We start from the raw sequence: 14,489 nt of genomic DNA on the forward strand, positions 1-14,489 counted from the left end.
CAGCTGTATTCTCATGATATTTCAGATCTGTTAGAACTGTAACAAAGTTTGGAATCATTTAGACTTGGGCTTTTGGCTTGGCCTGCTTGCACTAGTTGCAAATTGTGGATCTGTCTAAACTCAGATTTCTCCAGAGTTTTGGGGATGTTTGAATTGGGTGTTTTGGTTCATTACTAATGTAAATTAAAAGTGTATTTCTCTTATTAGCTATGAACATAATGATTTTCCTCCTATTAGCCTTTTGTTGAAGACAAAACAGAGCATCAGTTTAATATCACATAGATCTTCTATCAGGGGACTGTATCCTGCCCTTAGAGGAGCAAGAGGACCTTAGAGGGTATTAAAGATCGGTAATAGGTCTTCCTATCTCTTACTACTAGCTCTATAATGTAATTCTTTCCTTTTTCTTTTTAAGCTTACATATGAGTATTTTGAAATAGAGGAAAATGAAGACTGCTCCTATGACTCTGTAACAGTGTATGAGGATGTAACAAAAGAGGAAGAAATAGGTTTGTTTTTTGATTTTCATCCAGGTCATTAATTCAGACCTAGCTTCTGTTGTTCTCATTTTGTATCTCCAAACACTATAATTTAGCAAGTAAAAACTTGACAGCCTGTAAAGCCAAGTAACCAATCAAAAAAGAGCAATTCCCCTCTACTGCCACTAGATGCTGAACCAAATACTATTCTCAGTACAGTACACGCTGACATTTTTCACCACTGATCCTTTTCAGAGGAATATTATCTACTATCCATTTACTTAGATAGAGAAACATATCCAAGATTTTAATGATGTAGATATTTAAATTGTATCCTAAATGCAGTGCTTAGGAAATATTGCCAGATATTTGTTTTGCAGCACTGGTGTTTGACACATGGATTATACAAAACACCTGAGATGACCTGAGTTCAGTTTGCTTTTCAGGGGCTTGTTCTTCTTCACTATCCCTGTTGAACATTGGTGTAACTCTCATTAACTTCACTGGAATTGCTCCTGGTTTATGGCAGTGTACCAATAAGTTAGAGGAGAATTGGGCCCAAGGACTTGTTCTTTGGTTTGTCAAGGGCTTGGAATACATAATCGGCCCAATTCATCCCTGTGCTGGTGCTAGTGTTGGAGCAAAGACACAGGGGAGGTAGCTTGTGCCTCCCTTTATTCAGGAACTGCTGGGGACCAGTTGGGTTCTTGGTGGTCTAAGGAAGCCCTCAGGATTACCTTAACTTGCACCTCCTGCAATGGCTCCCATAGGCTTGTGCAGGAGTACAGGACTGCCATGGCCAATGCCTTGCCACTCCAGCCCGTCTCATGCATGGGATTCCTGCACTGGGGCTATTTCCCAAGGAAGTCCTATGGTTACTTTCAGCCCTTTTGCGGCAGCATAACAAGGCTGAATTCACATGTAGGCTTTGATTGCTCTTTACTGACCAGAATTGGCTTTGTTTGGGGGAATCTGAAAGCAGCTGGAGAATGTTGTTGTACTATTGGGGGCAGCTTTGTGTCTTTGGAAGGTAACAGTAGTTTTTTTGAGATGAGAAGGTGTGAGGGAAAAGGGACATTGAATGTCTAACGGTGTGGTACCATTTGTAAACTAAATTGTATTAATTTTTTGTAATAACTTGGTCAGTTAATGACAGTGGGATGCTTGGATGCAAGGAAAGCCAAATCCCCAGTGTATTCCTCCCACAGTTGTGAAACATGATGAAAAGGACACAAAATACCCACAACAGAGCTGGCAGATATAAATCTATGAACAAATGCTCCACAAATCCTCATCTTGATAGCTGAGGTTAGACGTGGACCAAGATCTAATTACCCTGAGACCTGGGAGGGATCTGAAAACCTAAACCCAAAATTGAATTTTGCAAATGGCTTCTATATTTATGAACCAAAGTCCTGGATCCAAACTCCTTGGATTTTTGGGAAGTTTGGAATTTGGATCGAAATATTGTTCCTGAGTTCCATGAGAGATCATTCTAACTTGTACAAAACTAGATTTCTTTCCAATCATATCTGTGTTTTGGAAAAAGTGTGCTGCTTCTTTCCTCCTTCCCTTTTTCTTCTGTTGCCAGTAAAATATATGATAAAATAGTTAAATTTAATCATTTGTAAATCTTGGGTCTGTCTTTAGCTAGGTCTTGTGGGTTTGCTGTCCCAGCGCCTGTTTTGAGCACCTCTAGCATGATGCTGATCATCTTTCATTCAGATGAAACCGAGACCTTTGGGGGATTCCGAGCCACATTCTCCTTCATTCATGTAGCAGGTAAAAGAATTGAAGCATAGTGTATATGTGACAGCCTGCTTTGCCTTGGGGGCAGCATGGGGGCTCTGCAGTGAATCTTGGTATTTCATCTGGTTTTGCTCTGGGTAAGTCTCCCGGTAAAATGTAACTGAAGATTTCCGTCATCAGATGTTGTCCCTCTGTAGTTAGGTTTCTAAAATCACAAGAAGTTACTAGTGTGTCTCTGTGACAAAACCAGGAGTAACTTCATTTGAGATACACTAATATGCTATTTTCACTTGCTAGATTTAAATATATCAGATTTGAACAATGAAGCAGCACTTCCTGAGGGTCTAAATACCACCACAGAAATTCCAGGTAAGTCCGCCTGTGCTACGCCTTCTTCAGTGGGAATGTGGTACAATCTGGGCGGGAGGAGGGGAGAAGAATGGCTTATGATTGTACCTTGTTAAGATGCTCCAGTTAAGAAGAACTAAAGAAATGCAGGTGTAAAGAAATAGAGTTGGCTTTAGAGTAGTAGAGCCCGATTCTCTGGTGCCTGCACCTTGTGCACTCACTTACACCAGTAAAATGTGGGTTTAAAATGCCACTATTTTGATTTGGTAACATTTTGAAAAAACCCACTTTGTACTAGTGTAAATGATAACACCAGGCACTGGAGAAACATGCCTGTACTTTTAGAAATTGTCTTTTCACCCCTAAAGGTTTATAGACTGGGATGAGTCCTCAGTTTACTACAGACCTAAGGCTAATTCATTGTACTGTAGATGATCTTACTCTTATGAATAGGCTCTGTTTCTGTAACGAGCATCTTCTCTTGGCAATGGTGTCCCTACACATTTTGATGCATTGCAGTGGGGGAGGTTTAGGGTTAGGAAAAAGGTTGTTGAGGTTGGCTACCCTCACAGTAAATGCAGTCAAGCAAATGTAAACTCTTTCCCCAACTGAAAACTGAACTCTCCTTGAGTATATAAACCCTTTCTGTTCCATATAACAGATGACATCTGTGGAGTGCCTTCAAATCAGCCCAGGTTTCTCTTCAGTAGGATAATGGGTGGTGAGGAAGCTGTCCCCTACTCATGGCCTTGGCAGGTCAGCATACAGATTTCAGCTGAGCACATCTGTGGAGGAGCAGCTCTTACCAAAGAGTGGGTTGTCACAGCTGCTCACTGCTTTAATTATAAGTAGGTACACAGGGGAAGAAGATACTATAAGATTTCTGGGGGGAGTTCTTTATCACAAGATGTCATGTACAATGTGATGTATGTGTTTGGATTTTGTTCTATTAGATTGGTGTAAAGCATGGGCAGCTAATATCTTCTCAAACAATTAATTTGACACTAAAGGGGGATACTGACAAGATTTATAGTCCCCAAATCTATCTGCCAGCCCTGGGGAATTCCTCCCTGATTGTCCTGTGCCCCTCCATAGCATGAACTGCCAGGGCCCATCCACAAATCCAGAAGATCCCTGAGAATCTGTTTAGACCCTGGGAGATCAACAGGAGGCCTGGTCTATCTGCCCAGAGGGTTGTGATAGGCTTGTCATTATTAAGAAGCTCATAAACCCACAGATCCTACTCCTTGTTACCGGTGTTGGGGAGGACACTTTTATGGAAGGAGTTAATCATGGACCTTGGCAGCTGCAGCTCCCTCTAAAAATATATTTTCCAAAAAGTACTGTAACTATCGAGTATTTTCTAGATCATTTGTAATGAATATTATACGACTGTTTTCATTTTCTAATTTAATGAAAAGCACATATAAAGATCCTCCTGTTCTTACCATCAGATTTTCTTTCCACAGCGGGGGCTCTCTTTCTGCAAGAGCTTCTTCTCCCAGGGTTGACCCTAGAAATTCTGGTCCATTTTCAAATAATTTTGAGATTGTCTTTAAAGATCAGAAGTCAAATTTTCAGAAGTCTTAAGTCCCATTTTCAGAAGCAACTCAGGCATTTAGGATCCTAAACCCCACTGATTTTTGTAATGGAACTTAAGCTCTGAACTGCCTAAGTCACTTCTGAAAATGGGACTTAGATGGCTTTGGAAATTTTACCCCACGTGTCCTGATTTGCTGTATTTAAAAAAAAAAAGAAAAGAAAAGAAAACAACCCTATGAGAACTGTGGTCAGAGGAAAATTCTACTTTGCATGACCTCATCCCATCAGAGTCTTTATATGGCCTCTAGTGGTTCTGCATTAATTGATTTAGTCAATCCTTCAGTGTTTTTGTTGTCTCAACAAAAAGAGAAACAACTGTAAAGGGTATGACAGAGTTTTTCTGTTGTGTTTTTTGATCTGTGATTCTGTTAATCATTTTTAATTTTTTTAATGAAAAACTGACGTGAAACTAAAAAATGGTGTTAAGTGTTGTTTTTGTCCCTAGCATGTCTATGTCCTACTGTTTCTCTAGATGCTTTGCATAAGAATCAGACCCCGCGAGCTCTTTCCTCCCGGCCCAAATTATTCTTTTGCGGCGCCTAATCACACTGCCAAGTTACAGGACTTGGTCGTACTGCTATTGAAGTTATTCCCATTGATTTATGGGCTAGGATTGGGCCACTGAACTTAAATCTTAGATTCTTAAGGATTAATCATGCCAGAGATTGTTAGATAAACTTCATGGTGAGAACAGCCCTGAGAATGTTCCTGCTTTCTTCTTCTTTTTTAGGGAACAGTACAGAGATTTATGGATGGTGGTTGCTGGACTCCATGATATTACAGAGCAAGAGCACAGTCAGGTATTATGAATTAAACCTGGTTTGTACATTAAATATTTCTCACTAACTGGTAGCATGGAGGATGCAGCAGATTGTTGAGCTGCTGTGCAAATATAAATGGAGGCTACACATGCGCATGAGGAAGTTTAGGTGCCAGCACAGAACTTGGAAGTGAGCAGTAGTGAGCCCCAAACTCTGAGCACTGCTCCCAACTCACAAGTGTGCAAGGTGCAAAGGGGGAAGCGCATGGTGGACGAATGGCTCAGCCACAACTGCTCCAGTATCTTAGCTCTACATTCTGTAAGACCTGGTGATCGTTGCCATTACGGATGCTGTCCGTTGTCACAGAACAGTGGCAGTTCAGTCTATGTGCAGCCCTTCCGCATCCCATTCGGCTGACTTTAGTTCCTGAATGTCCTACATGTGTGTCCCTTAACTATCATGACAAGACAGCTGCTTTCAAGCAGTTAATCAGTAATAAGGCTACATTTTAGTCACAGGTATTTTTAGTAAAAGTCATGGACAGGTCATGGGCAGCAAACAAAAATTTAGGGTCCGTGACCTGTCCATGACTTTTACTATATACCCCCTAACTAAAAGTTGGGCCAGGGGACTGTGGCTGCTCAGGGGGGCAGGCTGGGATGCTGGGCGGTGGTGGTCTGGGACCCCTATTGGTGCTGGGAGAGGGGGTCGGGCAGCGGGGCTGACAGGCTCTCTACCCGGGGAGAGCGGTGACCAGGGGGGCTCCGTGCGCTGCTCCTGCCACAAGCGCCAGCTCCGCAGCTCCCATCGGCTGGAAACTTCAATGAATTGCTGTGTCTTCCCTTTTCTAGAGAAGATCAGTGAAGCAGTACATTATTCATCAAGATTTTAACGAGATCACTATGGATTCCGATATTGCATTATTGCAATTGACCGAGCCCCTGGAGTTTAATCACTACGTGCGTCCAGTGTGCCTGCCTGAGAAGGATGAGGTGGTTCAGCCTTCTAGGGTGTGTACCACCACAGGGTGGGGTACTCATAATGAAGGTATGCAAGTCTTTTCACTTCATGGGGCTGTGCATACTGCAGATATATTTTAACAAACACATGAGAAAGCGAATCATATCTTTATTTGGCTCCTAGAAAAGTAATGTGTTAATTGGGATCTGTTCTTGATTACATAGATGGTTAGGTGTGCATGGGGCATGGTAAGAATCAGATATATTAAAATGTGGTACAGTCTGCAGAAGGGGAGTACTGGAAACATCGTCACCTGAAACTTTTAAAGATAGGACAAAGCATGAGAAAATGTCCAGTAGAGAGCAATCCTGCGTTGTCAGGAGGAAGGGTGTGGTGATCCCAGGGGTATTTTTCAGCTCTCATGTCTATGGCAGGAGGTAGGTATAGATCCGTGTTCATCACGGGTCTGTGTTTTTGCTGATTTTAAGATATTTTTCATTTCAAGACAGAGAAAAATCCAATAAACTTCAGCAGCTGGAAGTCCCAATCCTAGTCTCTGAGACATGTCAGAACTACTATGTAAATTATCCTGGCAAGGTGACTCAGCGGATGCTCTGTGCTGGATTCCCTCTGGAGGAGGGAAAGGACTCGTGCACAGTAAGTTAACACAAAGTACCACTATTGTACTTATCAGGGAACTGAAAAGATCTTTGATTCTGAAATAGGGAGTGCTGAGATGTGAGTGGAAGGGACTGTTTCACTGTGGACAAAAATTACTTATATGGTACATTGTGAAACAATTTGTCATTCCAACAGTGCCATCAGCTATTCATATTACATACCCACCCAAACACCCCAAAAATAGCACATCTTGAGCCTTTGATAAAAAAGGATGAAAAGAAATGAGTTAAGTATGAATCAAACATATGAGTCAAGGTTTGTCATGGCAGCACATTGAAAAGGCAATGTTAATTTGTAACATAAACTATTTTCTCTTACCACGTAGGGTGACTCAGGTGGACCGTTAGTTTGTCCTTCAGAAGATTCAGGATTTTACACTCTGAGTGGACTAATAAGCTGGGGCTTCGGTTGTGGAAGAAAAAACTACCCAGGAGTATATACAAACGTTGCTGTTTTCATTGACTGGATCAATCACTATATTAACAATACTGGTATGTGTTGCAGGGGGCGGGGGGGAGAGGGGCGGGGCAGGCCACTGAGTTTGCTTTGGGTGCCCAGCCTGAGGCACATTAAAAGGGCCTAGTCCTTTTCAGAGGGCAGGTCCTTAGCACTTTCTGAATGGCAGGGCCCTTTAATGTGTCTCAAGTTGGGCACCAGGGAATGAAGGCACCCAAAATCAGTAGTCACTTTTGAAAATCTCAGCCTTGACTCTTCATCATATATCGGGGTGGCCAAACCACAGCTCATGAGCAACATGTGGCTCTTTTACAGTTAAAGTGCGGCTCACGGAGCCCTCCATACCCCAACCCCCATTCTCCACCTACCAGACTTGAGGATGGGGGAGAGAGAGCTCTGAGCATCTGCTCAGTGGGAGGGAGGCTCTCTGGGCCTCTGCCCTGTGGGCCATGCCTGCCAGAGCTCGGGGCTTCAGCCCCACTCCTGCTGAAGCTCTGATGTCCAAGACCCTCCCGGTTTAGTCCAGGCAAGCACACCGTGCAGGGCTGAAGCCCCGACAGGCGCGCCCTGAGCCCAGCTCTCGAACTCCTGAAGATTATCGTATGCAGCTTGGAGGATCAGTAAGTTTGGCTACCCCTCTCATATATTATTATTCCTACCTTTGATTCTATTTCGTCAAGTAGTGTGTTTCCTTAATCTGCTTTGCTTTTCCAATTTTTCGAAATGTAATGACACTAGATGACAAAACATTTTCAGTGGCATCTCCATTTATTCCAGTGTATAAATGTGTAGTCTTGACTGGTTAGTTGAGAACCCTTGGAAGTTTTCACTAGGGAATCTTGTAAAAGTTTTTCCAGTTGTCATTTTTCCAGATCTACTCAATTTCATGCTATACAGCTCAAAAGAACCAGTTTTAACAGGCCTTGTTGTAGTGCACCCCCAAATAACAAATACAAACTTGGCATGTAAGTCTGGCAAGGAAAGCAGATTTCTCCTCTGTTGGTAGGGTTCCAGCAGTTTAACTGTTGTCAGAATTTGACCTATAGTGTGTTAATCTGTCTGAACACGTTTCCAAACAGTAAAAGCAAAATTCCAAACTCATGGATGATCGTCTGAATCTAATTTCAGTTGAGTTACCCATTGTTATAAATGTGTATTTTTGGAGCAGTCACACATTACAGGTTAACATAATTTCAGAAATCTGCAGGTATTAGAAGGAAGATAGGAGAGGCGGGAATGAAATGAACGTGATGCTTGTGAGTCACGTCACTCAGTGAACTTTTGGAAGGTGCTCAAATATGACAGTGATGAGGGTCATGTAAGAACCTGTATTGACTAAAATAAAAAGTCTAGTTTTCAGGAGGTCTCGCAGAGGTCAATGAGAATTTTACCATCAACTTCAATGGGAGTAGAATCAGGCTCCAGCTTTTTCAATTTGAAATCTGTTTTTCAGGTATGGAAGACAAAATTGTTACAATACTGGTGGTTTTGCTTTTTATTCAGTAACATGAATTGAGTGGGACGATATCTCTTTAAAACATACTGTGGCCGCCTTTATGGGCCAGATCGTCAGCTGGTATAAATTGGAGCAGGTTTGTTGACTTCAGCCTAGGAGTGATGATTTGTACCAGCTGAGGATCTGGCTGCAGGTGTCTAAACTTGTAGTGATAGCCACTACAGCAAGGATAGAATGCAGAATAATCTACTTCTCTGCCCCTTTAGCAGCAATTTTTAAACTTTGCAACATTTCTGCTAGTTAAGATAATTTAACATTAATTGCCAGTCTTGCTAACATACTTAACGACAGAAATTCTTGCTGAGGGCTTGTTTACATAAAATATAATCAATATAGAGCTGATGCAACAGCTTTGCTCTCTGTTCTGTTCACTAATATGAATGCATTGCTTCCATATGTAGGCAAGGCACAAGGATTTCCAAACTACTCAAACTTTCAAGACAACATCTAAATTCAGTGAAGATCTGGTACCTCGCATCATCTGCACCAGCAGTTCTGCCTTCACAATGAAATTCGCCATGACCTCTAGCGACCTTACTTCTGTGGCTTCTGGGTGGCTTACAGTTTTCCAAGTAAAGATTAAAATTGTTTTGAATGTGGCTTTTGGACATTAAGCTCCTCATTTTGTATTTAGAAAACTCAGTGGATCTGTAAGATAAGGGATGCGTTTCATGGGCACATATTCATTTTAATCCCTTGCATCTTTTTAATAATATCAACATCCTGTAAATTTAGCAGAGTTTTGTTTTGTTTTGTTTTTTGGTACATTTTACTGGGTCTGATTTGCCTTTAACTCGTTTACACCAGTTTAACTCCACTGATTGCGATGACTCTCATCAGTTTAAGTGAAAGGAGAATCAGGTCCATTGTGTCTGGCTTTGAAACTACACTTTATGAATTGTGGATTGAGGGCTTGAAATCAGTCATATTCATCTATTAGTGTCTGTTAGGCTGCCCTCTTTAGTAGTGACTCAGTCAGAAATGGATGTGTTGACTGGAAGGACTGAGAAAGGACTGTAGGATTTGGCTCAATATTTTTATATGTAATATCTGACCGTATAATAAAAATAGTTATGCACTGAAAATGGCTGCATGAACTTTTGTAGAGTCTAACTGCTTGGGGGGTTAGGACTCCATTATGGCTCATAGATTCCAAGGCCAGAAGGGACCATTGTGATCATCTTGTCTGACCTCCTGTACAACACAGGCCATGGAACTTCCCCAAAATAACTCTTAGATCATATCTTTTAGAAAAAACATCCAATCGTGATTTTAAAATTGTCAGTGAAGGAGAATCCATTGATGTCATTGGTAAATTGTTCCACTGGCTACTTACTCTCACCATTAAAAAATTATGCATTATTTCCAGTCTGAATGTGTCAAACATCAACTTCCAGCCACTCGATCACATTATACCTTTCTCTTCTAGACCGAAGAGCCCGTTATTAAATATTTATTCCTCTGTAGATACTTGTAGCCTGTAATCAAGTCACCCCTTAACCTTCTCTTTGAGCTTTTAGTTTATCAATCTATTTAGCTCATCACTATAAAGCATATTTTCTAATCTTTTAATTATTCTTATGGCTCTTCTCTAAACCCTCTCCAATTTATCAACGTCCTTCTTGAATTGGCACAGAACTGGACACTATTTCAGCAGCGGTCACACAAGTGCCAAATATAAAGGTAAAATAACCTCTCTATTTGTGCATGAGATTCCTCTGTTTATGTATCCCAGGATCGCATTTGCTCTTTTGTCCACAGTGTCACACTGGGAATTCATGTTCAGCTGATTATCCACCATGACCCCCAAATCTTTTTCAGAGTCACTGCTTCTCAGGATAGAGTCCCACATCCTGTAAGTATGGCCTATGTTCTTTTTTCCTAGATGCATACTTTTTACAGATAGCTGTATTAAAATGCATATTGTTTACTTGCACCTAGTTTACCCACTGATCCAGATTGCACTGAACCAGTGAACTCTCCTCTTTGTTATTTACCACTCCCCCAATCTTCATATTATCTGCAAATTTTATCAGTGATGATTTTATGTTTTCGTCCAGGTCATTGATAAAAATGTTAAATAACATAGGACAAAGAATCGATCCTGTGGGACCTCATTGAAAACACCTGCTCAGTGATGAGTCCCCATTTGCAATTATATTTTGAGTCCTATCAGTTAGGCAGATTTTAATCCATTTAATGTGTGCCATTTTAATTTTATATCATTCCAGCTTTTTAATCAAAATGTCATGCGATACCTAGTCAAACGCCTTAGAGAAGTATATTACATCGACACTATTACCTTTATCAACCAAACTTGTAATCTCATAAAAAAAAATTGAGTTACTTTGACAGGAACTATTTTCCATAAACCCAGATTGATTTGCATTTAATTACATTACCCTACTTTAATTCTTTACTAATTGAGTCCCATAACAGCCACTCCATGTTGGGAATGTGGATTACAAGGTACATCAGGGATGTGTAAGATGTAGGATTTTCACTGTTGAAACTTCAACCACTTGCCCTTCTTTATTCCAAAATATTTGAACACATGAATAGTTGATCACATCAGCTCAACAAGTAATGAGAGAGATTCTTAGCATTACTTAACTAATTTAAAAGCATTTCAAGGGCCAGATCTGCCAAGTCAAAAGCCTAGAATTATACACAGAACTGATACACATGCAAATACTGTAACAAGGTGGTCCTTGCAAATCAGATATTTTCACATGCAAACCGGAGCTGTTTACCTAATGCCCACATGGCTGCTTGCATGCACAAATACCTGATTTGCAGATGGAATTTCAGCAACCGTCAATGCAAATTAGCCGCACAATTGCACATGCATTTTTGTGCATGGCTGAAAGTCAGTTTAGAAAAGATCATAAATATAATGGTACAATATTTAGTTTAAAGAATAATCAAGTCAGAGAAGAGTTATTTTAATGACTAAGGTAAGTAGTCAGAATGCAGGTAAAGAGCCCAATTGTGATTATAGCCATTTGAATGGCAAAATCCCCGTTGTCTTCAGAGATCGTCACTAAGTTTATCAGTCTGACTCAATTGAACCTTTGGGTGGTTTGGGACTCCATCTTCTCATTTTATTTTTCTTTTATTATGGTGCAACTGAGAAAGTTTTAGGCAACTGTGCAAAACAAAGAGAATATTGCTCTCCAAACCTATGTGTCAGGCACCTTTGACAAGAGTCTTCCCTCCACTGATAATATTCTGTCAAGACCTTACCAAAAACTCCCAGAGCACATGACAATACTTCAAAATCTAAGGCTATAGAACCTAAGGAAAGTGTGAGGAAAAGAGATTGGCCATTCACTGTCTGAAGAACAGTGGACGTAAGCTTGTTTTTTGTTGTATGCGGTTTTTATTGCTGGTCAAGTGTACTGAAAACAGTTCTGTTGTTTTTGCACAGCTCTGGTTATAACTTTGTTGATGTCATTGGATGTTTGATTTCATCCACCTTTGTCAGAAAGGAATTAGGCCCTTGGGTGCTACCCTTGAAACAGAATTGTAGGTGTGATTGAAAAGGATGTGTTGGAAAACTGTTGAGGCTAAAGAGTCAAATATAGAATGTTACTTTGCCAAACCTTTGTTTTTACTGTTGAATATAATTTTTCATAACAGAGATCAGGCCCTGATTCTCATTTTCACTAAGACCACTTTACCCCGCTCTGGTAAATGACAGTTACACCAGTTCGGGGTCTTTCTTCACTGCTGTGGTGGTGTAAACTGACAGTGTAAATGAGAATCATGCTCCAAGAATCTAAAATCAAGATGAAATCATTTTGTTTCTTGAAATGCAAGTGAAAACAGTCCTCTCAGTAACAGTGTGTGGAAGTAAATTAAAGCTTTCTGTTGCATTTTTATCTGGAATAGGCATTTGTTTTCTCCCTATTGAAATAATTAGAATTAAAAACAACTACTACTATTTCTTAATGTCTAGAACAAGTACACAGAGGTGCTTCTACACAGTTCAGAAGGCCACTGATAATCTAGTCACACAGCTCTGCAATCATTAGAGTCACAGTCAAATATGCTGAAGGCCACGTTTGAAACTAACGTACAGTGAAGTTTAGGATTAATTCCTGACTGAGAAATTTGAGTGTTATGTGTTTAGAGGTTTTTTTATTTTAGTTTCGGGAGCCGTTTTGTTAAGTCTCCAAACTGTAAATTGAACAACAAGGAAACTTTATAAAAAAATTATTTTGCTTTCATTAGTCTTTATTTTAAAATTGAATAAGTATAAATTGTTTTTCCAACTGAACAAATAACTGTTATTCTGCCATGGCAAATAAGAAGTCATGCCACCTCAATCAACCTTTGTGGCATCAGAATCTAACAGCTTCTGCCATGGAAATAAATCTTATGCTGCCACAGAATTCCATGGGTCCTGATTATGACAGTGTGTGGGCTTTGCCCACTATGTTTCACTGATTGAAGGGATTTATTAATGTAACTACTGAATTGTAAACCAGGGCATCTTCCAGAGCACATCTCTGTTCTCTGGCAGTCTGAATAATAGGGGGAATTAATGGTATTTGAGGCTAAACATTCTCCTGTTTTTGAAAGTGATGAGTGGAGAAAACAGTGGTAAGAAAGGTAAAAATGATAGGAACCAAGAAAATAAGGGGTGTAGAGGTATTGGATTATGCATTTTTCCTTCTTTTTATAATCCTGCTCATGTCATTATATAACAATGGATGACTGCATGCATTTTACTTTGTTTGAATAACTTCACTAGCATGACAAAATATACAAGTGTTACCAAAGTTAATGCACCAAGAAACTGTCTAGATTCATAGATTCATAGATTCTAGGACTGGAAGGGACCTCAAGAGGTCATCGAGTCCAGTCCCCTGCCCGCATGGCAGGACCAAATACCGTCTAGACCATCCCTGATAGACATTTATCTAACCTACTCTTAAATATCTCCAGAGATGGAGATTCCACAACCTCCCTAGGCAATTTATTCCAGTGTTTAACCACCCTGACAGTTAGGAACTTTTTCCTAATGTCCAACCTAGACCTCCCTTGCTGCAGTTTAAACCCATTGCTTCTGGTTCTATCCTTAGAGGCTAAGGTGAACAAGTTTTCTCCCTCCTCCTTATGACACCCTTTTAAATACCTGAAAACTGCTATCATGTCCCCTCTCAGTCTTCTCTTTTCCAAACTAAACAAACCCAATTCTTTCAGCCTTCCTTCATAGGTCATGTTCTCAAGACCTTTAATCATTCTTGTTGCTCTTCTCTGGACCCTTTCCAATTTCTCCACATCTTTTTTAAAATGCGGTGCCCAGAACTGGACACAATACTCCAGCTGAGGCCTAACCAGAGCAGAGTAGAGCGGAAGAATGACTTCTCGTGTCTTGCTCACAACACACCTGTTAATACATCCCAGAATCATGTTTGCTTTTTTTGCAACAGCATCACACTGTTGACTCATATTTAGCTTGTGGTCCACTACCACCCCTAGATCCCTTTCTGCCGTACTCCTTCCTAGACAGTCTCTTCCCATTCTGTATGTGTGAAACTGATTTTTCCTTCCTAAATGGAGCACTTTGCATTTGTCTTTGTTAAACTTCATCCTGTTTACCTCAGCCCATTTCTCCAATTTGTCCAGATCATTTTGAATTATGACCCTGTCCTCCAAAGCAGTTGCAATCCCTCCCAGTTTGGTATCATCTGCGTACTTAATAAGCGTACTTTCTATGCCAATATCTAAGTCGTTGATGAAGATATTGAACAGCGCCGGTCCCAAAACAGACCCCTGCGGTACCCCACTCGTTATGCCTTTCCAGCAGGATTGGGAACCATTAATAACAACTCTCTGAGTACGGTTATCCAGCCAGTTATGCACCCACCTTATAGTAGCCCCATCTAAATTGTATTTGCCTAGTTTATCGATAAGAATATCATGTGA

General features: G+C 40.6%; 1 protein-coding gene across 4 annotated transcripts in view; it reads left to right on the forward strand.

Annotated features, from left to right (window-relative positions):
• OVCH2 (ovochymase 2) overlaps positions 1-9,637 on the forward strand; it is a 29,106-nt gene extending 19,469 nt beyond the window's left edge. For all 4 annotated transcript variants that reach the window (XM_065594903.1, XM_065594906.1, XM_065594904.1 and 1 more), the window contains 9 exons: positions 416-509; positions 2,130-2,261; positions 2,526-2,597; positions 3,238-3,424; positions 4,909-4,978; positions 5,791-5,986; positions 6,405-6,556; positions 6,906-7,071; positions 8,954-9,637. In XM_065594903.1, coding sequence (XP_065450975.1) covers positions 416-509; positions 2,130-2,261; positions 2,526-2,597; positions 3,238-3,424; positions 4,909-4,978; positions 5,791-5,986; positions 6,405-6,556; positions 6,906-7,071; positions 8,954-9,003 — 1,119 coding nt within the window. In that variant the 3' untranslated portion in view covers positions 9,004-9,637. The remainder of the gene's footprint in view (positions 1-415; positions 510-2,129; positions 2,262-2,525; positions 2,598-3,237; positions 3,425-4,908; positions 4,979-5,790; positions 5,987-6,404; positions 6,557-6,905; positions 7,072-8,953) is intronic.
• Positions 9,638-14,489: the final 4,852 nt, after the last annotated feature.

The sequence above is a fragment of the Chrysemys picta genome, chromosome 4 (genome assembly GCF_011386835.1).
Source record: "Chrysemys picta bellii isolate R12L10 chromosome 4, ASM1138683v2, whole genome shotgun sequence".
In the NCBI taxonomy this organism is placed as follows: Eukaryota; Metazoa; Chordata; order Testudines; family Emydidae; genus Chrysemys; species Chrysemys picta.